Below are 24950 nucleotides of genomic sequence, written 5' to 3' on the forward strand. Positions count from 1 at the left end.
AGCTGGAATGGTGCTGCAGGGAGATGCCCTGCCCAGTGTGAGAGGAAAGGGAATATCTGGGGGTTGCCTGTCCCCAGGACCTGGCTGTGCTGTGTGGGCCCCCCCTCAGGCCTGGCCATCTCCAATGAGGCCCCAGACATGGATGGATCGCTCTGTGGTACCCAGGGGGTCTCTGGTGGGCACAGGGGGTCCATCCCCACACTGAGGGTCACAGTGGGGCTCTGCCCTATGCCCAGAGTGTCCTGGGCAATCACAGGGGCACCACTCTGGGCGTGTACATCACAGTGGGGGTCTGCCCCGTGTCCCTGTGTCCTGGGTGGGCACGGGGGCCCATCCTGAGGCTGGGGCTCACGGAGGCGGGGGTCTGTCCTGTGCCAATGGTCCTGGGGTGGCACAGGGGAGTCCCCAGGCTGGGGCTCACAGGGGGGCTCACAGTGGGGTCCTGAGTTGGCGGGGGGGGGGGGAGCTGTTCCCAGGCTGAAGATCACGGTGGGGGTCTGCCCCGTCCTAGAGGGGCCCGTGTGGGCACACGGGAGTCTCTCCCCACACTGAGGGTCTGCCCCGTGCTCGGAGTGCGCAGGGAGCACGGGGCTCTGTCCCTGAGGGAGGACAGTCCGGAGTCGGCAGCGACGGTCGGGGGCAGTTTGTGAGGGCCGAGCCGAGCCCCAGCCGGGCCGAGCCGAGCCCCAGCCGCGCCGCTCGGCCCCGCAGCCCCGCTCTCCCCGAGCCGCTCCGGCGGCGGGGCCGGGCCGGGCTGTCCGGTCCCTCCTCCCGCTCCCCCCGCTCCCTCCCCGCCTCCCTGCGCAGCGCGAACATGGCGGCGGCGGCGGCGGCGGCGAGGGACTGAGGGACTGAGGGACTGACGGGCTGGGGGACTGACGGACTGAGCAGCGCCAGCGCTCGGCGGCCGCGCAGGTGAGGGAACGGCTCGGCCCGGCCCGGCTCGGCTCGGCTCGGCCCGGGAAGGCGCAGCGGGGGCGGGCGGGGGTCGGGCCCGCAGCCCGGCCCGGATCTCCTGCCGCCTGTCAGCGCGGCCCGGCCGCGTCCGCGCAGTGCCCGGGCCGGGGGCGGCTGTCACCGCCCGCACCTGCCGGGGACCGCCCGGCACCGGCCCCCCCGGCCCGCGGCAGCGCCCCGCGGGCTCCCCGGCCCCGCCGCTGCCCGGCCGGGCTGTGGCTCCTGGGGAAGCCGCTTCCAGGGCTTTGTTACTCTGCCGGGTGTCCCCTGGCAGGGCCTGGGGCAGCCGCGGTGCCGCCTCGCCCCGAGGCCTCGGAGCGGTGCCTGGCCCGGCCGGAGCCTGCCCCGGCCCCGGCGCCGTTCGGGGTGGGCCGGCCGCTCCCGGCAGCGAAGGGGAAGCGGGACGAGCTGCCGGAGGTTTGCAGGGGGTGGCCCCCGCCTGTGGGCTGTGCCCGGGGGGGTTGTGCCCTTCCTCCCCGTGGAGCCCTGCGGGGCTCAGTGACACCGTCCTGTGCCCCCGGGGGTGTGTGGATGGAGCCCGGTGCTCCGAGAGGGACCCCCGCGGGGTCCCGCAGCTGGAGGTGTCGGGGTGACCCCCGGGACCCGCCGGAGAAACGCCACAACCCCCATCCCTGGGGAAAACCTGCGCCTCCTTCACAGCCCCCCCGAGTCGGGTGCTGGGGTAGGGCTGGGAGTGAGACAACATTCGAGCGTTTCGTGCACAGTTGAGATGTTTAAAAATAACCCCGGTGTCGGCTGGCTCCTGCCGCGCAGGTTTAATCCGCAGGCTCTTTGAAGCTCCCGTGTGAAAACTGTGGCAGCAGTTTGGATGACTGAAGGCAGAGCTGGCAAATCCAAACAGGCGGCCCGAGTTTGGGATGCACTGAAGCTGCTTGGCTCCCTCGGGCCTCGGATGGTTTGGGTTCAGCGGCTGAATATGAAACTAATTTATTTCCACGGGGAAAGTCGGGATGTGGAGACACAGGTCCGGGGTCCCCGGCTTTGGTTTTTTGGCTGAGTTTCTGTTTACTGTTGTTGTTTATAGTAAACAGCGTGCACTGAGTGGCTGGGAACAGCCATGTGGTCGCTGCTCTTCGCAGCCAGTCATATTGGGGGAAGATGTTCTCCCACCTCGGTTGAACGCCTGAGCAATGCCGTGGGCTGGGCTGGGCCTCTTCCTCCTCCTCCTCTTGCCTGCCCCTCCTTACCCTCACACTTCTGCTGGCCAGGCTGTGCTGTCCCCATGCACTTGCTAGGAGTATTTGGAGTATGAGATGGTGCTTCATCCCAGGCACTGTCTTGTGCTTGGTGTTAATATGGGGAATAAAACTGGGCTCGTGGGGGGCTCAGCTTGGGTCAAGCTGCCGTGAGCTGCAGCCCTGCAGGGCCTCCAAATGCCAGGGGGTAGTTCAGGATCTGCCCAGTAGATGGTATGAAAATGCAGATGGAAATCGGGAGTCCCTTACAAAAGGGCACGAGGGAAATGCAGGTATTTCTGTGCTATTTAAAGGATTTATTTATTTAATTAAATTTAGTTTGAGTCTGTTTTGTTTGAGAGAAATATGCTGCACCTTGGTCTTCCTGGTTTGGTAGTTGCATCTCAGCAAGTGATAGTTCTGCATCCTGATAATCTGCTTTTCTGTCAAATATTTGGTATGAAATAAATCAGGGGATTAGCTAATTAAAAGAAAAGGAAATGCAGAGTTTAGAACAGGAGGCCCAGTGGCACCCCATGCAAGTGCTGATCCTGACCCCCTGCTTTTCCTGTGCCTAAAATTTTAATAAAGTTTAACTCTTGATGCATGTCTCTAGAAACTAAATGAATTTTGCACGACAATTTGGTGTCATCAAGTGAAAGATGCTGTTGGGGTATGAAATGATGATGTTATTCATCAAGTAGCTGTCCTTCGGTCTAGGGCGTGAGTGCTCTGGGAGCTGTGTCTCTGCCCTATGTCTAATTTAAAGGACTCTCTGAAACTTTGTTTCATGGCCTCAGACACAGAGGACCTCCAGAGATGCCCTCGTTTTTCCCAGCACTGAGTACCGTCAAGTACACAGATCTAAACCCTTCCTAAGTAATGGCTCTTTTTTTAAGGCTCTTCCTGCTGGCAGTTCCACATCCTGTGCAGGTGATGTGTGCCAACACTTGGACCTGTTTGCATATTTGCAAATTGAACTGTGTGCTCAAGACAGAGGGCTTTGCATCCTCCTGAGCTCCTGTCTGCTCCTGGAGCAGTGTGCTGGTGACCGGGGCTCCGAGCTGGGCTGAGTTAATTTGGGCTCTTGAATTGTAATGTTTGTGTCTAGCCCCAGTCTTTTTTCCTTTTCTTGCCTGCAACTGAAATTCAGTTTGCGGTGACACAAACAGATTGGGAGCAGTTTATGCCTCTGTTTATGTTTGAAAAGTTTCCTAACAAGGAGGGGTCCCTGAGAAATGAGGCAGAGCAGCAGCTCTGGCTGCCAGTTTGTCTTGCAGGGTGGTTAATCTCCTGCACATATGTAATTCAGAGACATGCCAAGGTAAAAATCATCCCCACAATTAAATTCTCTGTGTAGCAGAACTGTAATTCTGACCCTGCCCTCACCCAGCTCCACGTCCTGGTGTAGCACCTGCACTCCAAGTTGCAACCTGAATATTTCATCCCACTTTATTTGCAGGATAACAGGGACTAGTCCTAAAGGAATGGATTTTTTGGTTTATTTGTGAAGAACTCCTTTCTTACTCAGCTTCAGTACCCTTCGGTGGAGGCTGTTATAAAACACTTGCTCAGTGTTTGAGCTGATAGTACAAGTCTGAGAGTAGCAGGAAGCACGAGAAAACTTCCTTCTGTATCACCAGGTCTCACTGGGCTGGGAGCAGACAAGTCTAGTGACCTGGTCTGGTGGGAGCACCTGAGCACTGGAGAGCAGCACCTCGTCCTTTTTGTGAAGCTGTGCTCTGTCCTGTGAGTCCATGTCCCTTAGCAGGACATTTCAGAGGGGGTTTCAGTTGTGAGCAGAATTTAGTACAGCTGGTGCTGAAAACTTTAATTCCTAGAGATCTCTATCTACATTAAATTTCCTTAAAAAAACACAGAATAGTACTTAGCTCTTTTACTGAGGTTTCTGACGCAGCACCTCTGGCAGATTTAGATGCTGTGATACACGGTTTGCAGTCTGCAGGGTTCACTCAGACACCTACCAAAAGCCTGCTTCTGTAGCGGGGGTTTAAGCAGAGTTTGTGTCTGTGCCTCTGCTCTCATTGGGCAGAGTCTGACGCTTTTATGCAGACTCATCCTGAGCAAAAAATGAAGAATTTGGCTGAGAACTGAAGGAAAAGATGAACGTCAGTTTTGCTGCCTCGGCTGTTTGCGTGGCAGCCTTGTCCAACAGGCCAGATGGACGGGTGATGTCTGAGCTGTGGCACAGGAGCCGACAGCACTTGGCTTCCTCAGGGCTGGGAAGTCACCCCTGCAGCTCCAGTGTCTGCTTGGTAACTGATCATCGGAGATAAGGAAAGAGTCGATGTGGCCATTGCCAACACGGGGCAGCTGACATGGGAGTCCAGGGCAGGACTGTTTTTTCCCTGGGACAAGCTGATGCCTCTGAAATACATCCTCTCCTCTCCATTTCTTGGTCAGAAGTTTTTTGTGTGCGCTGTAAATCAAATGATGTTAGCACAGTCAGCACATAACTCCTGGAGGTGCCTCCTGCCAGCTGATGAGCTCTGAGTTACCCAGCTTTGGTGAGCTCTGAGTTACCCAGCTTTGGTGAACTCTGAGTTACCCAGCTTCGGTGAGCTCTGAGTTACCCAGCTTCAGTGAGCTTGTTTTCCAGACTGACAGTGTGAACCGTCCAGAAACCTCCCCGTGGCTCGGGTTTGTTTTCAGCGACAGAAGCTGTAGGAGTAGATGCCAGTGGAAATTTGTGAAGCTCAGTCTTTGCCCATTGAGTTTCGTGCTGTTCTTCCTCTCTCCTGGCCCTTCCAGGGTTTCACTGAACACTGTGCCAGGTCCTTTCTTCAGGGTATTGTGACAAGGGAGCAAGTTTGGTTCACCCGTTGCTGGAGTGACCCATGCTGCAGTTTGCTTGGGGGTGGGGGGAATAGGTGCACCTTCTGCTCTCCCCAGACTGCTGTTGATGCATGACTCCAGCGAAGTGTCCCGCTGGAAAAAGTGGGATTTGTGGGATTTGTGCCAGGGGGGAGCTGGAGGATGCTTGTGTTAGTTCAGTGTTGGCAGAGGCTGCACAGGACGAAGCCCGGTGTTTCTCCACCAAGTGAGCCACCGTCCCTTTGCTGCTTGCAGTCACCCCCCTGTCACCCACCAGGACAAGGCAGTGCTGGAACACCTCCCTGTGCCATGGCAGCACCTCATCCCTGCTCCTGGGCCTCTCTCCCTTCCCGTTTGGAGCAGCCTCTTGCCTCCTCCCCTCACATCGAGCCCTGTCCCCTGCGTTGGAGGCGCTGGGAACGCTCAGCTGTGTGTGCAGCGAGTAGGGGGACAGCTGGTGTTCCCCCCGCTCCTCCCGGCTGCAGGAGCCTCCCTTGCCGTGTCCCTGCCTTTGCCTTTGCTGTCCAGGTGGCACCCAGAAGGTAGAAGGAAGTTCTCTTTCTCCATGTTAGTTAAGCAGAGGCACAGAGAGCAGGCAGAAGAGCTGATGGAGTCAGGAGCGAAGAGGAAGTTGTACCAATTCCACTTTCTAAAAATAAGTCCAGTGACTGTTCCCGCAGCCTGAGACTGCTGCTCCCTGCACGCTGGCTGCGGTTGCTTTTATTTTTCTTTGTCTTGTTCCAGCAAATCCTAAAAAAGGTGCTGCAGTCCATCAAAATAGTGCAGTGGCTGTGTGAGCAGAGAGGTGCTTCTGGAGAAAGGCTTGTGGTTTCAGTGTTTCTAGAAGTGACCTTGAAGGATCACCTACATGTAGTGTTTCCTAGAGGTTTGTCTGAGCTCTTCTTTAAGATTTCCAGTGCTTATGATTCTGACTTTTCCTCAGCAATCCGCTCCAGCGCCTGACTATTCTGAGATTAAGAAGCTTTGCTTGATTTCAGGCCGGTATTGCTGCACTTTAACCCCATCGTTTTGACATTTCACCTTCTCTTTGGCAGGCTAACAAAGAGAAGAAAAATTCTGTAAATGTAAAAGCAATCATTGTGTAGGGTTTGATCTTCCTTTCTGCCTTTCCCTTCTGTGCTCAGAGAGCATCTGCTGGCTCTCGGGCACTGCTGTGGATTTAATGGCACGTGTGTGGCAGCTGGGCAGCCCCAGTCCCACATCCCTGTGTTGTGTTGGCCATGACTTAACAGTCCTTGATCTAGGCTGATGTCACTGTGTGTGAGGTGACCTGGGTTTTATTAAAATTGTATATCACAAATTCCCCAGTTGTCTTATACTTCTGTAGCAAAATGCCTGTCTTGAATATTTAAAGAGTTTTTAGATAGTGGTACGTTTTATGAAGATGGTATTAAAAGTCATTAGTCATTAAAAGTCATTAAAAACCGTTAGTTTAAAATGTTGTTGCCCAGAGAAGCTGTGGTTGCCTCATCCCTGGAAGTGTCCAAGGCCAGGTTGGAGCAACCTGGGGTAGTAGAAGGTGTCCCTGCCCATGGCAGGGGGTGGAATGAGATGGGCTTTGAGGTCCCTTCCAGGGCAGGCTGTTCAGTGATTCTGTGTGCACACAGCAGCTCTCCAGACCTGTGGCACTGGTGAGAGGTACCTGGCAGTGTCAAACTCGCTGCTTTTTGCTGGCTGCAGCCCAGTGTGAGGCAACCCTGACCCAGGAGCTGTGATGCAGCGCTGATTGTGACTGCATGTTTCCAGATCAAATTTTCTGGTGCCTGGGGAGCTTGTGTCTGCCTTCAAAAAGGCCATGGAGACATCCTCCTCATCAGGTGGTGTCCTAAGTTATTAGTCACACTCTTAAAGAAAATAACTCTTGAGGTATTACAGCATCAGTGAAAAATATTTTCAGGTGGGGTCTCAGAGTGTCGGCTTTGGGTGGAGAACTGAGACCTCCTGATGTAGTGAAGGGCCACCAGCCATGGAATGTTGTGATTGTTGTTAGTTTACATCTGTGTTGGACGTGGTTCCTTGTTCAGTAACTGTATAATACGTGGTTCCCATGTTGTTCCTTCGGTGATGGAAGTTTAAATCTTTCAAGTTTTGGTGCTTAGCAGTATTTCTGTCCTTGTGTGGAATAAAATGTTGATTTTTTTCTGTAGCAGAGTACCTGCTGTGCGTGATGTTATGTACAATTGACATCATCCAGAGGATACTGATCACTTATTGGCAGCAGGTATCAGCTCAATCCAGCGAGGCCACCACCTTGCTGCTTACCTGGAGCCCTTGAATCCTCCCTGAGAGGGAATAACCCATGGCAGCTGGCCCATCTCCTGGCTGCTCCCACGCCTCCAGAGGTGAAGCCCACCTTGTCATTCCCACAACCCCACACTGGAGGGCTGTGGGTGACTGGATAATGCCACATGTCCCCAGCAGGGCAGGAGGTGGTGGCTCACTTGGCAGTGGAGTGCTGTGCCTGGAGAGGGCAGGAGGAACTGCTTCCAGTTGGGCATTGTCCAAGCCCTGCACTGTAGATCTGGGCTGTTGTTCCAGCATTACAGTGAGGCTAAGGGATGGCTTTGGAATCTTGGCTCCTTTTCCATCACCATGAGCTTTGGTCTCGTCCTGTGCAGTGCTGACTGAGTCTCCAGTTGTGTGTGTGGCAGTGTCTGTTCAGCGTTATCCTCTGCCTGGCCAGAGGACTCGGGGTGTTCCATGACTGCTCAGTTATTTCATATCGTTGTCAGCTGGAAAATCTGTAAATGCCCTGTGATATTTTATGGTTTTATAAGCTGTACAAAATGTCCAGCAGGTACTTGAATGTTGAGCAGATACAGTCTGTAAGAGGGCCTTGTTTTCATTAGCTCCTTGGCAGACACTGAACATACTTGCAGAGCTGCAGGATGGACTTTTGGTTGCTTGTGGTCATAGTTTGCTTTTTTTTTTGTTGGCATCTACTGTGTGTTGTACTGAAAACAGTGAAGGGCCTCACAGTATATTTTTTAGTTGTCCAAACTCTTGGCCCTTCAGGAATGTAAAGCAGCCTAACAACTTTTTCTTTCCATAATTAACAGCCATCTGTTCAGGGTTTCCTGCAGGAACTGGCTAGTGATTTTTCCTCTCTGGGAGTAATTCTCCTGAGATAATATTTCTGTGTACTGCTCGATTGTTCTTTCTTTTCTTATTAAAATTGACTGACGTTTTGATGGGCACTTGTTAGAATTTCTCTGTATCTAGACTTTACACCCTGTAAAGGATCTTTCACCTATTTCAGTAGATACAGAGTTTTGGCTCCTGGGATTTTAGCTCCTTAAGTCATAGACGAGACCAGAGTTATACACAGGATAAAAATAGCAAGCAGTAATTAATACCCATCCTCAGTGAGCCTGGTTTCTCTTGACATGTTGCACTGCTGCAATTTCCTTTCCTTTTCCTAAGAAATAGACAACTTAATATCTCTACACGAGTGAGAAAATAAAACAAAGGTTCTTGTTTCCTGCCCTGACATGCCATTCCCTCAGGGTACAGTGAGTTTCTGGGAGCTGTTCTCCTGGACAGCCCCTTGCCTTGGCAGGCTGCTGCTGGGCTGGAGTGGGCCAGGCACCAGGAGGAATGGCACAACCTTTCCCTTCACCCTCCCAGACATCCCTCTCTCCCCCTGTCAGGGCTGGATTATCTCTGTCTCTGCTCCAAGTAGCAGAGACTGACTCCTCTTCAGTCCTAGCAGAGGTAAATAAAGGTTTTGTGGCTCTGCTCCATACCCTGAGGGTTTGGATATTTTATCTTTCTCATTTCTTTAGCAGATGGGGCAGATCAGTAGGAACTGTTTCTCATCTGTCCTCCGTTTGCACAAGAAGAATCAGTTGCTGGGAGTGCTGGAGGGGAGAGGTTGACGGTGAGTCTGGCTCTGCTGCTTGGCAGGGAGACCCTGGGTTTTGTCACTAAGGATACATTTATATATATATATATGTATATACTAAAGGGATCATTTTACCTTGCCTTCTCTGAGAGAACAGGTTCAGGAGGGCAGAGAGAGTTGTATTTGGAAGGTTTGGGAAGGTTGGCTGTGTGGATGTTCAGTCAGGGACAGGGTTTGTATAGAGATCTGTGAAGAATTCAGCCTTGAGTGTGACTGAAGTCATGGGCCCCCCACCCCTTGTCAGCAGGGATGTGCCTGTGTTGGTGCTGGACCCCAGGAAGTTAAGAAATACTTAACTCCAGGGAAGGTCATTCCTTTGTGCTAGACAAGGGAAGAGAGCACCTTGCACACTCCAGTAACACGCTCAGTGATTGCTTTGATGCCATCACAGGCTTCAGGATGAAAGTTTTCATCCAGCATATTTTTCCCAGGGGATGTTGCTAAGCATTCCATTTAATTGTTAGCATCGGTTATAGAAGGAAAGCAGAAGGAAAATGTAATTGTAGGTGTATGTAATGATCATCATCCCCCTACATCTCAGTATTTAGCTCATTAGAGAGTGGTGATTTCGTCCCTCACCTTTTCCTCAGGGCTGCTTTGCTCTCTTCTGCTCCTGGAGCTCTCATCTCCCTTCCTGCTATTTCAGTGGAAACCCTTGCCCCTGTGTGTCTGTCCCTGAGGATCCTGCTCCTCCCTTGTGCCTGTGAGGTACAGGGTATTATAAGGGACTGGGTCATCTCCTTCCCATCTCTTTCCAAGGTTTTCCTCATTTACATTCCTGTTTTGTCCCCTAATTACCATCCCTTTGGTTTTTTATTCCCCCTCAAGCTGCCTTTCCTTGCTTATGGTCTCCTGAGGATGTTCTGCCGAAACCTTATCAAACTGACATTACTAGAAATAGTTAATGCAAAATCTTCTTTGAGGAGTTCTCACACCCTGCTTGATGTTCACTCTGTCCTGACATTTCCAATAGAGACACAACTGGAAGTCAGAGCCCTTTCTTTCTGGATTGCTTCCTGTTTCCCCTTACTAGGGACTACACTGTCCTAGCATTAGATGTATTTATTTCATTAGTTAGCATTACAAACCATGTATATATTTATCCACCAGATCCTCCCCTCCCATATCTTTCATCCTGTAAAGAGCTTATTTTTTAATAAGATACAGTCCAGTAGAGAATTAAGTATAAGGTTAATTAAACCTTTTTTATATAGATAAATAGACTGGATGTTGACCTGTGCAGTGTTTCTGCACTGGAGCCCATTCTGGGGCACATCCATCACGTGCGTAACTGCTGTCTGGGAAAGCAGCCATGGTTGTCTGTGGGAGGGGGGCTGTGCTGGCCTGTCTGGTGATGATATGGAAACCATGCACTGGTTTTTAATGTGCTCCTGTTTAAATTCTTATTTAAAGACTTTGAAGCATCCTATTGTGTGCTTTTGTGTGGGGTGACTTTGTAAGTGCCATGGGCAGAATCCCATTTCAGGGTCCCCTATAAGCCATCTGCTTTCAGTAATAGCTCTTGGCTTTGGCATGTGGCTCAGTGCACACTGACCCTGCCACATTGCTGTAAAGCTTCCTTTGCTGCCTGCAGCAGTTTGGCCTCCCCGCTGTGCCCCGTGGGCTGGGTGTCCCCTCGGGGTGCTCTACATCACACCCTGCCCTCGGTGGGCACCCTCCAGCTTGTCCCTGGGCAGTGGGGGAGGCATGACCCAGCCCGGAGGTGCGTGGGGTGCACCATATTCCACACTTCTCCGTGTTCCTGGGATTGCCACGAAAGGAAACCCAGGTATGTGCAAAACTGGCCTGTGGCCTGGCCCCTGGTCATCAGGGTGTGGTCAGAATATGCTGGAATCAGGCTGCAGAGTGGCCCATGCATGATCAATCTCCTCTGCTTCCAGGTGTCCTCAGTGGGTTGGGTGCTGGGTGCACTGCCATGCTGCTCTGTACCCCAGGCCATTGCTCTAAAAGCAGGAGACTCACTCTGAGCTGTGTGAATTGTGCTGACAGCAAATAGCTGAAACACAGGTGGTTCAGTGGCAGAAACAACATCCTAAGGCACACAAATTGACTTCCTTGCTTTGGCATGTTCTTGCCATATGACACTGAAGTCCTGTTCTCCATGTAACTGGAGCCTCACCTGCCCAAAAAGCCAGTCCTCTGTGTTAGGTTCTTTTGCAGTGCATCTGGGAGAGCTCCACTGAGGCACAGTGGTGGGACAGGTCAGAAATGTCTCTGCTTCACACCCAGAAACAGAGACCTGCTGCTTTTCCCTAAGCTTCTCCAGAACAGCTGTGGACAGCCATGGTGCTGGTGGCCTCGTTCACGGGGGGATGTGGGATATAGGCATTGCTCACCCCAGGGGAAACAACAGCAACACAGAACCTCAGAGCAGCTTCAGCAGCAGGACCAGCCACAAAAGGGTCCCTGAAATGATTGTGGAGTCCAGGGAAGCTCCCTCAACCCCCGCTGTAGTCTCAGGGGATTTATATGATTAGGTTAAGTCTGTGGTTGTGGTGGGCCATTCCCTGTCCCTGGCAATGAGAAGCAGCCCAGGCCTTGGCTCCAAGCCTGGAACGTGGCACTGGCTGGGCAGGAGCAGCACAGGATCTTCCGAGTGCTGTATATCCCTGCCCGTGGCAGGGGGATCAGAGCAAGAGGATCTTTGAGGTCTCTTCTGAACCAAACCATTCTAAGATTCCTGAATGGGAAGGCTTTAGCTTTTGCACTGTTTTCTTTCTGTTTGAGGGAAGGGAATGGGTTTGAGTTCTAAGAAACAAACCAACACCAGTCTTAGAACAAAAGCAGTTCTGATTTTTCCCCAATGTGTGGATTTCTTACAGCATCTTTCCAAGGGGGGTTTGAGGGCTGGAGTGCCCACTCCCCTCACTACAGAACTGGCAGCTGTGGAGCAGGATGGCCATAACTCCCAGCTCCTCAGGAAACACAGCTGCACTGAGAAGATTCGTCCTGTTAAGGGGCTTCCTTTAGCAGACTCACCTGGCTTTTGTTTTAAGCCCTTTCAGTCTCTCTCAGTCTGAGTATCCTGTTCCTGCAGAGGGCCAAACTTCTTGTCTTTATTGCAGCCCCTTGAGTCTTCATGGAGAACCAGGTCTGCTTGCAGTGATACACATCAGATATTTCTGGTTTGAGCCAAGGCCCATGCTGGTGGGTTTTTTTGGTTTTGTTTTTGTTTTTTTAAAGGGAAGGAGACCTTTACTGGAATCCTGCAAGGTTTTATTTAATTTCCTCTGCAGTCATGAGCAGTGGTAATTGCTATAGGTTCCCTCATGGTGGTGATTCCTCCCACTGGTCCCTGGTTTTCACACTCAGGCTGAAGGTGATCCCTTGAGCTCAACTCAGCATTGTCTGATGTCCAGCTGCCACTTTCTAGGAGGTTGACCCATCTCCTCTCCCTTCCAACCTGAAGGTGTTTAAAAGGAAGTAATAAAGTTGATATTTTCATTGTACAGACATGATCTATCCAAGTTCTTCACGTGTTTTTGTCTTTTAAAATATGTGCTCCCCTGAGACTCGGCTCAGGGGCTGAGGAAGTGTGTTGCTTGTGATCACATCTTTGAGACACCTCAGTGTGCTAACACAAGAATGTGTTTGTGAGGAGCTTGTCGCGAAGTCTGGAGTTTATCAGTCCACTTCTTATGTGATAGAAAGATAAAATTAGTTCCAGAGAAAGAGAAATGTTGGAAATGACACAAAATCCTTCTGGTAGAAAGAGGAGTAATGGTTTGCAGCCATCAGGTATTTCAGATCACACAAGGGGATCAGTGCTGCAGATGGAAATACCAACATTCATTGTACAGTTCACCTCCCCCTGATGAGGGGAGGTGCTTCCAGAGGTGCTGTAGCTTCATCAGCCCGTGTTTGGAGCTGCCAAAAATGTGGCTTTGCAAAGACAAGGAGAACTAAAACTCCACTCCTGTCCAGGAGGATGATAACAGAGAGATGGAAGGGAATTCACTTGTTGGTCAAGAAAACTTCTGACTCCCCTCCTCAGACTTTGCAGCTGCTCCACTCCTGAGAGTTTCCTTCAGGCCCCACACAAGCATTTGTTTGATATTTAGGTTTAGGACTCTGTGCCTGCGTGTCTGGCTCTGAGCAGGCTGGTGCTCAGTCCTGGGAGCTGCCTGCTGGTCTTTGGCTTCGGCCCAGGAGAGAGGTCAGTCAGATCATCAGAGCACAGTTTGAGAGGAAAACAGGGGTTTTCCCTGAAAAAAAAACAGGAAAAACCAGCGAGTTTAGACCAGCAAAATTTCTGGTGTCCGTAGGTCAGGCAGAAATCTGATGAGTAAAGTCTGCTGTGATAAGCAAAAGTGGTCAGAAGTGTCAGATCATGCACTGACAGTCCTCTGAAAGTACCTTTCTTTCTCCACCACAGAGATTAAAAATGGCAAAAGAAGATGTTAAATGAGCAGGCTGAGGTTGGAAAAGGTTCTTCCCCCCCAGGCTGGTTGGGCACTGAACAGGCTCCCCAGGGCAGTGGGCACAGCCCCAAGGCTGCCAGAGCTGCAGGAGGCTTTGGACAACGGATGGGATTGTTGGGGGGTGTGTGCAGGGCAGGAGTTGAACTGGGTGATCCTTGTGGGTCCTTTCCAACTCAGGATGTTCTGTGGCTGGATGATCTGCTCACGATGTGTCTGTGCTGGTTTTCTGATGCCCCTGGATGCTCCCAGGTAACCCGTGGTGCACAGATGGGCTTCCAGGACAGAGCTGAAACAAGACCTGGCACAGCCTGAGCCTCCAGCTGGGAGGCTGGAATGGCAGCATCCCCATCACTCATGATGGGCAGGAGCCTGTAGTGCTGCCTTTGCATTTCCTGAGGGAATTGTGAAGGACAGCTCTTTATTGCTGGAAACACTAATAGTGCGTGATGGAAAGATGACTGTGAAGGAAACCTCAGCTGGAGCAGAAGGGATTTTTACTGGCTGCAGTGGTCATGGTGCCCCAGACCTGTGCTTTTGTGGGGAAAAAAATCAATGACTGCAGGCGCTTTGCGTCCTGAGAAACCATCAGGATTCACTCCTGGCTGTCCCATGGGATTTCCAAGAAGCGTCATTCTCACAGTCCTCTGGCACTATGCAGAGTCCCCTTTTTTGCCCCCTGTCCTAATCTGTGGGGTATGTGTCCGACCTCATAAAACCATTTTTCAGCTTCACCCTTGGTAGTTTTCTCCCTCTGCTCTCTGGAAGCCTCTGGCCTGCTGGCAGCAGCATTGTCCAGCGAGGTTTGAAGCTTGGCACGCTGTCAACAAACCTTCAGCTCCCCTTTCAATCAAACACGGGAGTGCTGAGATCCAACTTGGATCCCATCCCAAGGTTCACCATAATCATCCCTGTATAATAGGAAGTCCAAACAACCCCAGGAAATAATTCAGATGTGACTGGTGCCTTGAGTGGAATAAAGAAATGCCTAGAAGAGACATTAAGAGCCTCAGCTTTAACTCTTTTCATGATTATGCGCTCCGAAGGAGCGGAGGCTTTGGAGATAAAGGGATTACATGCATCTCATGAGGTCTGCAGAGACGGGACAGCGTCTTCCACCCCCATTTTCTCTTTTTTTTTAACTGCCATTTCAGTTGCCATACTTGGGGGAAGAATGTTGCAGAGCAGGCTCCCCTCTAACCCTGCAGGTCCCTTCCAATCTGGCACAGGTAAATTGAATCCGTCTCCCCTTAGGGATGAGCTTTTGGAAGAGCCTGTTGGTGAGAGCAGTGGGGGTGAGAATTTAATTGGATTAAGATGCATTTCAGCAGTGTTTGTGCTGTGGGCTGTGTTCTGTGGCTGCCGGAGGGAGCCACACTCAGAAGCTGGGCATGCCCTGGGATAGTCTTCCAGCCCTGGCTGCCTCTGTTCTGCCCAAGGTAAAAGCCCGTGCCTCGGAGGTGTGGATCTCTCTGTAACCCAGCACAGGGGTCACCAGGGCGTGAACAAACCATGTCTCGAGCTGGTGTCCTGCCTCTGGCCGTGAGCCAGCACCCACAGCCTGGCAAGGGCTCGGCTTCTCCTTGCCAAGCCCAGCAGCCAGGGCAGGGATGTGGTGGGGAGGGTCCATCTGGGCACCCCACCTTCACTCAGCTCTTTTTCTTGGGGTATGGGTGCCTTTGGCCTGTGCGTCTTATATTTTGATACCGTTATAAGTGCTCGTTCGCTTTTCAGTGTCTTTGTCATTTTTAAGGTTATTTAAAGGTTTGCTTCTCTTGACAACTTCCTCCATGAGAAAGTTGCACGTGTTAGTTTCCAGTAAACATTTCCTTCTCCCTGGTATATACTTGGGAGTTTTTAGTTTTGTAGGTTTGCTCTGCTGCTCTGGGAAGGGATAATTTGGAGTTCCCAGTTCACTCCCTTCATGCTACTCATTACTTTATGTGCCTCTCATGTGGTCTCTCTCCTTTTCATTACTAATCAGGTCTAGTCTTTTCAATCCTCCTTTGTGCAATAGTTTCATTTTACAAAAGCTGAACTAGTTTCTATCAGCTCAGTTGATGTGATCTCTCTCATATCAAAGGTGTTTAACAGCCGCAGTCCCGTGTACTCACTGCAAGCTGAACTTAAATTGTGTCAAGTTCTGCGCTGCTTTGCCGTGGCAAGTGGGAATGTTTGTTACAGCTGTCTTTAAATTTAAATTTGGATGTTTTAAATGAATTAAATATGAACATGAATAATGCAGCTGGTAACGTAGCCTTTCTGCAATTAAATGCAAACTTTTTCATTTTGTCTCTCTTGCTTTCAGGTTCTGCTATGCCGCAGTGTTTGTACTGACTCTGCTGTCTTGGAGGAGTGATGGGGAACTAGAGCCCATGACAGTTCAGTGGAGCCCTTGGCACTTTTGATATCTCGGTGAGTGAAAGTTGTTTGAAACTGTGGGAAAGGCACTTTATCTGCTACTAAAGGCAGCAAATCAGTTGGCCTTTTTACATTTTTAAGGTAGCCTCCTGCTGAAATGAATTTGCACATTGATCTGTCCTTTCAGGCTATAAATTCTGGAAACCAACACTCTAACACTGTGGTCTGTGCTTGGGAGATTATCTTGATCTCCACAAGCAGGAGGAATACAGCTTTTGAAAACAAGGGGAGTTTTAACTCTGGTGTGCAGTTGTGTACAATTGCCAGGTTCTGGAGGTGGAGCATTGCAGCATGTGCTGGGCTGTGGGAATCTCAAAGGCTGTATTTGGTGCAGCACTAAGATTGTGTCCTTTGTGCCATGGACCGAGCCAACAGCTCCCTAGCAGTGGCATGTTTGTGTCTGAGGTTATTCCACATCTGTCTCTGTGGATGCATCACTTACCCCCTTGGATACCAAACTGTATCTTCTGCTAGTTATTACTTTCATGTTTTTTTGGTCTGCAGTCTCTGAATGGAGCAAAGGCCGTGTCCGTCAGTGCCGCCGTGCTCCTGTCCTGCAGTGCCCCTGACAGCCTGTTCTGCCCTTCACTTCCTTCCCTCTGCACTGAAGTCTGTCCTCATGGGGGCATTTCAGCCTAGTGGAAACCCTTTGGAGTGATTGCTCTTGCTTTCCAATCTCTTGTCAGTGAGATAAAATCCTTGGGTGTTTCAGGTTGGAAGGAGCTTTTGGAGGTTGTCAGGTCCACAGCACATGCAGAACTGGCCTGACTTTGAAGCCAGACTCAGTTACAAGGTTAGATCAGGCTGCTTGGGGAGGCAGCTGGTGATGTTTGGAATATCTCCAAGAGTGGAGATTTTACAGCTCCTCTGGGCAACTATAAATTACCATCAGTGGGAATTACCAATTCCCAAGCCCTGTGTTAGTAAAACCCAGGGGCAGCAGAGGGGCAGCTCCGGTCTCTGCTCTCTGTGAGCAGTGGCAGGACCCAGGGGAATGGCTGGAGCTGTGTCAGGGCAGGGTCGGGTTGGACCTCAGGGAAAGGTTCTTCCCCCAGAGGGTGGTTGGCACTGAACAGCCTCCCCAGGGCAGCTCTTTCTGTGAAGAAATTCTTCCTGATATCCAATCTGAACCTCCCCTGGCACAACTGGAGGCCGTTTCCCCCTTATCCTGTCACTTATTACCCAGGAGATTGACCCCACCTGCTTCCACTCTCCTGTCAGGGAGCTGTAGAGAGTAAGAAGGTCCTCCCTGAGCCTCATTAGGGTTATTTCCACTGTGGGAGGGTGGAGAGTGTAGGGGTGCAGCCACAGGCTTCCACAATTCTGTGTGTGTAGGTGCTTTAGAAAGTCCCACAGACAACAGAGGGGCAGTGCCAGAGATCGCAGATGCTTGTCTGGTGCCTTTATATAACACCTTTCAGCCTGGGTTTTATGTCTGGGGGACTTTTCCTGCCAGACTGCCAGGCTTTAAAAAAATGAATGAAGAAAATTATGAAAAGAAGCTTTAAAAGTTGTAAATAACCTTTCACATGCAAGTTACCTTCCACTATTGAAAGGGAACGAAACTTTACTGCTTTCACAAGTATGTACAGACACACACACTATTTAGAGGAGAGGCAATAAGTGACTACTGTGCACCTTTTAATTTGGATTAAAAAAACAACCAGGAATATTTTTCCTTTAGTATTTAATTCCTTCTGTATTTTTCTTCTCAGAGTATTGCTCAGTGTTGCATCTAAAGGCTGTAGTTTATAGTGCTGTTATAGAAAATTAAAGTCTTTATTTCTCTTAGGTTTGGAAAAAGCCTGGTTTTCAAAATCCCAAGTTCTTGCCAAGTTGGAGCTGTAAATAACCCTTTAAGCAGCGACTCGGCGCTGTGTCCTGAGACAGCTTCCTCTTCCATCCTCCTCCCGACTGCCCCACTGTGAACAAAATGGAGTTATATTGACACAATTAATCTTTCATTAGTTAGTGGAGTGTCAAAACATGCTTTTCCTGCTTTCCCGAGGGCTTGTTTGTGGCTCAGCCATTCATTGGGGTGTTTCCTGGCAGGCCCTGGCGAGGCTCGGCATGTGCAGCGGGCACGGCCCTGGGAGAGCGGCTGTGCCGGCCACTGGGCTCCCTCCATGTGCCCAGCACACACCTCCCAAGAGTCCTGATTTTCAGGAATATTTGCTTATAACAAGAATGCAAACGCTTCTACTTGTTGGGGACAGTCCAGCCAGTTTTCCTCCAACCAGGAAGAAAGAATTTGCAGCACAACTTGGATGCTCAGGGCAGTGCTAACAGCAAAAGTATTTCCTGGGTCACTGTCCAATTTCTCATCCTTATCCCCCAGCACTTCTCTGAGCAATCTGAATTGCAAGTGGGGAGCTGGGGATTGCTGTGCTGCTTTGCCAGAGTTAATGTTATGTTTCCATGTGTTTTCTTTCATAAATTTCAGCTCTGCCTCCCTTTGTTTGTGAGTGGGAGCAGCCCCTCCTTCCACACACACGCTCCAGACCCACTGTGGGGTGAGCACAAAGATGGGCATGTGCTCCTTGTGCTGATTTATGCTGCTCCTGCCATGAATTTGAAGTTGTCCACAAATTAAAGAAAGTCCTGTAGTTTGAGGGGGTGAAATGAACTGTGAGTGCTCTGTGCAACCCTGGGTAACAGGGCGTGTTTCCCTCTGTGTGTGATGAGTTCATGGTGCAGATGAATGGGGAATTTTCTCATCTTTATTTCTTTTGTCCTAGACACCTTCAGTTCTCTAAGAGCAAGCCAGTCCCAGGATCAGGACAGCAGCAGGTGGTAGAATGCGGAAACCAGGCCCTCAGAAAGGTGAGCAGTGAGGTTTGGCACAGCCAAGGGCTGGTCAGGAGCTGGTGCAGCCTGGAGGACCCAGGGCCTCAGGGGGCAGGAACAGGCTGGGAGATGTGGTTGGAAGCCCAAAACCTGCGTGTTTCTCCATCAGCGTGCAGAGAACAGTCCATCAATCCACCCCCAGCGTGGGCTGAGCACAGTCCCTTTTTGGGGCACCCCTGCGGCTCGAGGGGCACAGCGAGGGTGCTCTGCCGAACCCACAGCACACACCATCTGCCAGTGCTCCCAGTGTGAGGCAAGCTGCCTCTGCTGGGACAGGCCTCCCCCTTCTAATGAGGCATGAAACCAGAGACCAGCCTACCTCGTGGAGAGGAAATCTGTCCCAGGCTCATCGTGTCCCTCGGTCCCTCACAGTGCTACCTGGGCTGGGCATCCCCCAATAACCCACAGCCTGCTGCCTGCAGCTGAGCTGCTCTGGCTTCTTGTGCTTAACTAAACTATTGATTTCCATTAGTGCTGTGCCGTGTGTTGGGCTGCAGTGATCTCATCACACGCTCCCGAGGCTGGGGGGAGGGAGAGCGGGAGGACAGAGCATCCTCGGCAGCCCTTTGTTCACATCTGCTCCACACTCCCAGGCTCTATTGCGGGAGGTTTCTGTGCTTGATTTCTCTCTTCCCTTTATGTTTTTCAAGTGTCTCCTTTGCTTCTGTGGTGGTTCATCTTAGGGCAGCATTAGCCTCTTCCTAACACTGCTTGTCCTTTAATGAAGTGAAAATAAATGAAGGAAAGCAGGGAATGGGGAGACCCTGCTGCGAGGCAGCTGCAGGGCTTGGCAATAAAGGAGGCAGGTTGATTAGTCAGCAGTGTGGCTGTGGACTGGGCTGGCTGGATTTAGCCTCACACACAGCTTGTTCTCTGTGCTCATGGAGCCTGGTGCCTCCAGCCAGCCTGGCTGTGTGACCTGTGCTGCCAGTGCTGTGACATAGGTTGCAGAGGCAGCACCTGCATCATGCACACATGGGTTTCTGTCCTACTTACTTGCTTTTTTAATAATGCATTAAACTTTCACTGTTTCTTTATTTGTCTGCAGAAATTCTTGTGTTTCTCTCCCTCTCTGCTGCTTTTGTATCATGCTTAATGAGGATTTTTACATGTTAAAGGTTAAGAACAAAATGTACCTTCGCCTGCAGAGTGTGGTGAGAGGCTCCTTTGAGTGCACAGATGCTGTTAGAGCTGTCCTGCAGCCCTACCCACTCAGGGGGGCTCTTTGCTTTTGACTTAAATACTTTATGTCCTTTATTCTTGCTTTCTTAGGGAGATGGCACAAGACTGTCCTTCATGGTAATGCCTTTGTAGGAAGGGTGTCCTTCAATCCTTTTCATTCATTTATGTATCTCCAAGGAGGGTCTTTGTCTGGGCCGTGTCGCTGTGGCCACACTCCATATGCCCCTCATGTTCATTTAAGGGATGCTGATCTGGGATCCCTCCATTGGGATGGAGGCTGTTGGAGGCAGGGATGAGCATTCCCTGCTCCTTGATCTATCCCTTTCCAGAGCTGTCTTGGGAACTTTAATTGTTTTGGAACTCTGAGGCCCAAAGCTGTTGTGAGCAAAGGCAGCTCAGATGAGCTGCTCTCCAGAGCTGGTGCTGCTTTGCTGTGCTCTCCTCTGAGCTGCACAGGACACATGGAAACCCCGTGTTGTACGTGGAAAGGGCAGTTGTGCAGATTTTCAGGGAGGTCCTCTCCCCATCTCCAGAGAGGGCCAAGGCTGTGTGTGTGAAATGACCAGGAGCTGATACCCAAGGAGAGATTCAGGCTCCACCTCTCGGTGCCCAAGATCCACATGAGCCATTTTTAGTGGCTGTTGTGTTTGTTCCTCTCGAGCTCTTCTTCTCATAGCTAAAATGAGCTGTAGCAGTTTGCTGCTCTTTGTGTTATTGCTGATCACTGGGGGAGAGCAGTGGCTGGTGGGGACTGGGCAGGGCCTGAGGTGCAAATGCAGGTACCTCATGTCAGGTATCTGCATGAGCTGTGGGGATGAAGGGAGCACGCCCCAGAGACAGGGGCAAATCATCCACGTCACCCGGGGGCAGGACAGGGAGCTCTGCTCCTCTGAAGTGCCTGTAAAGCAGGCAGTGTTGAAGGGTGCATTAGCTGGCTCCTTTCCCTCACACAAATGCTCTATTTCTTGTCTCAGCCATAGACTGGAAAGATGGTAAAAAGCACAAGTACAGCCGCCCGTCAGAGTCTCCCTCCCAGTACCAAGGTAAGAGAGCTCCCTTCTCGCCCTTCCTCCTCCCCTTCTCCCTCCCTGCTTCCTCCTTCCCCCTGCTCTCTCTCCCCCAGCTCAAATGGGCTGGGTATACTCAGGTTTTGGGGTGTTGGGGGCTCCACTGCAGTTTCCTTCTGCTCCACATCCTGCACCATCTGCAGATGCAGAGGATGGGCTGTTTCTCAGTGGCCACACTGACCTGAAATGGAGCTTTCTGTGCAATGCAGCACCCACGGTGACCCAGCACACCAAGCCTGTACCCACGGCATGCCAGGCCTGGGAGGGAAGGCTGCAGGTGGGCTGGGGTGCACACGGCTGCTCCACAGGTGCATGGGTCAGGGATCACCTCCCTGCAGGAAACTCATCACTGCCCCAAATTTAGGGGTGCATCCTGTTAGAGTTGGGGCCTGGAGAAGAGAACGCTCCAGGGAGAACTTGGTGCCCTTTCTGGTGTCTAAAGGAGTTCCAAGAGAGCTGGAGAGGGACTTTGGACAAGAGCCTGGAGTGACAGGATGGGGGGCAATTGCTTCCCACTGCCAGGGGACAGGGTTAGATGGATATGGGGGAGAAACTCTTGGCTGTGAAGGTGGGGAGGCCCTGGCATAGGTTGCCCAGAGAAGCTGTGGCTGCCCCTGGATCCCTGGAAGTGTCCAAGGCCAGGTTGGACGGGGCTTGGAGCAACCTGGGCTGGTGGAAGGTGTCCCTGCCCATGGCAGGGGGTGGAACAAGATGAGCTTGAATGCCTTTTCAACCCAAACCAGTCTATGATTCTGTGATTTTATAGAGGGGGTGAACCTGCAGCATCTTTCTGGCATCGCTGGAAGGATTTCTATTCAAAGCTAACACTGAAATGGGACACCTCTGAGGAGGAGCAGAGCAGACCAGACAGTCCTGGTGGTTGAAACCTCTTAGTTTTGACTCACACGTCAGGACAGGGAGTGATGGGGCTCCTGTTCTGGGCTGTAGCTGTTCCCAGTGGAGCATGTGCAGCCAGACTGAGTGCCTGGGAATGGGAACAGTGGGACAGGCAGGAACTGTGCAGAGCCAGTGGCAGAGCTGACCCCCGGGAGACGCGTTCAGACATCAGGCACAGCCACTGTCGCTGGGTCTGCGAGCCCAGACGATGCTCTGCTCATTTTCATCCTGTGCTGCTTTCATGTGCTGCCTTGCTGCTCCGTAGCAGCCACACATATGGGCTGCAGACTTTAATGGGATGCCTTGATCTGGGTAGGGCACGTTCTCCTTCACAGCTGTGACCTGAAACGCACATGTATTGTTTCAGTTGGATTGATGACCCCTCGGGAGCCAAAATGCTAATGGAGCCCAAACCAGACTTCAGTTAAAAGATATAAACAGAAACTCCATCTTCATTTAAATTCTGGGCAAAGGTTCAGTGTTAAATGCAACATGAAGAGAATCCAAACATGAGGGTGCAGAGCTGCATTGTTCACAACTACTGGAGTTTGACCCCTTGGGTGTGCAGAGTGTTTTGTTTGGAGTAAATATTTTTGAAGGTTAAGACATCAGAGCCCAAATCTGACTCTCTGCCTGCAAGTAATACCTCCCTTCGGCATGAGCACAGGGCAGGGAGCTTTCCCAAGGCAAACACAAGTGACAGACCGTCAGCCCGGTGGCATTTCCAGGGCCAAGTCCCAGGGAGTCACACAGGTTCACAGTCCTTGGCTTTTGTTTGGCTCACAGATGCTACTGCAAAAATGGGGTGTTTCTGATTAAGTGTTTTTCTCCCATTTCTTCCTGTGAAAAAGATCTGATGTGCTCGAGAGAGCTGGAGAGGGACTTAGGGCAAGGGCCTGGCGTGCCAGGACAAAGGGGAATGGCTTCCCACTGCCAGGGGACAGGGTTAGATGATATTAGGGTGAAAGTCTTCCCTGTGAGGGTGGGCAGGCCCTGGCACAGGTTGCCCAGAGAAGCTGTGGCTGCCCCTGGATCCCTGGAAGTGTCCAAGGCCAGGTTGGATGGTGCTTGGAGCAATCTGGGCTAGTGGAAGGTGTCCCTGCCCATGGCAGAGGTGGGACTGGATGAGCTTTAAGGTTCCTTTCAACCCAAACCATTTTATGGTATGATTCTGTGTGTTTTACCTGGAGGAACAGTCCTTCCCGATGGGGATCCTTCCAGTGGTGTGCTCTGCAAGGCAGGGGAGGGAACATGAAAGAGCAGGCAGAGACCAGGTGAAATAGAGGATGATTTTAGGGCTGGTAGGACAGCTTGCATATGGTACTGGAAGGAGCAGCAGTGGAGCAAGCATTCCCCTTTGCTTTTTGGGGCTGGAGAGGATTTCATTCCCTGCAGTCAGCTCTGCCCTTGGACACTCCTGCTCCATCATCAGTAAAAAGGACTGGCTGATGTTTTTTCAGGAAGCAAAGTGATTCACTGGCAAGTGGGGAAAAGCCATCACTGTTTTTTGACCAACACTCAGGAACTGGGGTTACATGTCCAGGCCAGATCAGAAACAAGCATCTTGCAGACTAAAATGTCCTGTCCCTCTGCAGTAAGGCGTCCAATTTATTAATATGGATAAGAATATTGAGAGAATATAAAATACAAGAGAGTTGGTCAGTGCTAAGGAGAAAGCTGGGCAAGACATTTTTGCCTCTGGCCTTCCAACCTCTGTCCCCAGAGAGCCTGCAGAATGGCATCAGCAGCACAGGCAGCTGAGGTGTTCTGGCTGCTGTGCAGGCTCCAGGGGAGACCTGTCTGGAGCTGGGTGTGGAGAGTGAGTGGGGATCATTGTGGTGAGCAGGATTTGGGTACTGCCCAGGGGAGCTGAGGTTGAGAGGGTCGGGTGTGATGTGTCCCTTTTCAACCACATGCCCTTCCTCAAGGACAGAGCTCAAGGGCTTGTGTTCTGCTTCCCCATTAACAAACCCTGAGTGCATCCTGCTTTTTCTGTTTTATTGGCAGTCAACCCTTTGTTGTAAAAAAAAAACCCCAACTTCAGTGTTATGCCATTTTCATCTGATTCTTCCTGCTGATTGTATTTGGTTAAGTGTACTTTGAAATTCCTGCTTGAAAATATTGTATTGTGAGCTGGATACTATTGCTGAATTCATTTAAACCCATCCCCTACGTTCTGTGCAGGATCTCCTCTCATGCTAAGGGAGTGATGACAGCCTCCAGTTGCAGTTTTATCCTGGTTTGAGAGTAATCCTGAAAAAGAAGTGCAGGCTCTACCTGTGCTAGTTGTGCCATCTGTACAGGGGAATGGCCAGTAGTGAGCAGAGAGGGAGGGAGGGAAGACTGAATGCTTCTATATCAGCTCTGTCTTTTCTTAGAAGTCATCCTGCTGCTCCTGTTCTTCTGTGCAAAATAAATCACCAGAACCACAAGTTGTAAGACTCAGAGAACCACAGAATATCCTGAGCTGGAAGGGACACACAAGGATCATCCAGTCCAACTCCTGTTCCTGCACACACACCCCAACAATCCCCCCCTGTCCCTCAGAGCGTTGTCCAAAGCCTCCTGCCGCTCTGGCAGCCTTGGGGCTGTGCCCACTGCCCTGGGGAGCCTGTTCAGTGCCCAACCAGCCTGGGGGAGAAGAACCTTGCCCTGAGATCCACCCTGAGCCTGCCCTGACACAGCTCCAGCCATTCCCTCAGGTCCTAAAGAACTTGCAGTTCTAGTGTTGTGTGTCTTCATATGGTGGTTGAGTCCCAGTGGGCTCTAGAATTAATCTCAAATAAGTTCCATGTCCAAACACTATTTTTGGGGGCCCACAGCTGTCTCAGGAGTTCACTGCTCCTGCTGGGATGGTGCAGGGTGGACCACCTGTGGGGTGAGCTGCTGTGGGAAGCAGGAGGGCCTTGCTTGGTGTGGAGGGAGTGAAAAGTGGAAAGATTAAAGTGGATTGAAACCAGCTGAGGAGAGGGGAGGTTTGGTGTGTTCTTTTAAAAATAAAACTGTCAAGCACAGCTGATCCTGCTCAAGCTGCTGGATCAGGGCCTGGTGCAGTCACCCCGGGCACCTCCTGTGCTCCAGGGCCTCTGAAGGACTGCCCTGGTCTGAGATGAGCCCAGATCAGCAACCAGAGTTAAGGGGTGGGATGCATAAGGCATTTCCAGGCCGGGAGTGCCTGGCTTTA

At 51.2% G+C, this 24950-nt stretch overlaps 1 protein-coding gene across 3 annotated transcripts in view; it reads left to right on the forward strand.

The window, feature by feature from the left end:
• The first annotated feature begins 790 nt into the window (after positions 1-790).
• The window catches only part of SCMH1 (Scm polycomb group protein homolog 1), a 65274-nt gene continuing 41114 nt past the window's right edge, over positions 791-24950 (forward strand). For 2 of the 3 annotated variants that reach the window (XM_027905154.1, XM_027905155.1), the window contains exons 1-4: positions 791-915; positions 15661-15767; positions 18512-18596; positions 20777-20845. In XM_027905154.1, coding sequence (XP_027760955.1) covers positions 18572-18596; positions 20777-20845 — 94 coding nt within the window. In that variant the 5' untranslated portion in view covers positions 791-915; positions 15661-15767; positions 18512-18571. The remainder of the gene's footprint in view (positions 916-15660; positions 15768-18511; positions 18597-20776; positions 20846-24950) is intronic. The other variant, XM_027905156.1, reaches the window with a different exon arrangement.

This window comes from Empidonax traillii, unplaced genomic scaffold (genome assembly GCF_003031625.1).
Source record: "Empidonax traillii isolate 1590-97213 ecotype Southwest subspecies unplaced genomic scaffold, ASM303162v1 scaffold1126:size462002, whole genome shotgun sequence".
NCBI classification, from domain to species: domain Eukaryota; kingdom Metazoa; phylum Chordata; class Aves; order Passeriformes; family Tyrannidae; genus Empidonax; species Empidonax traillii.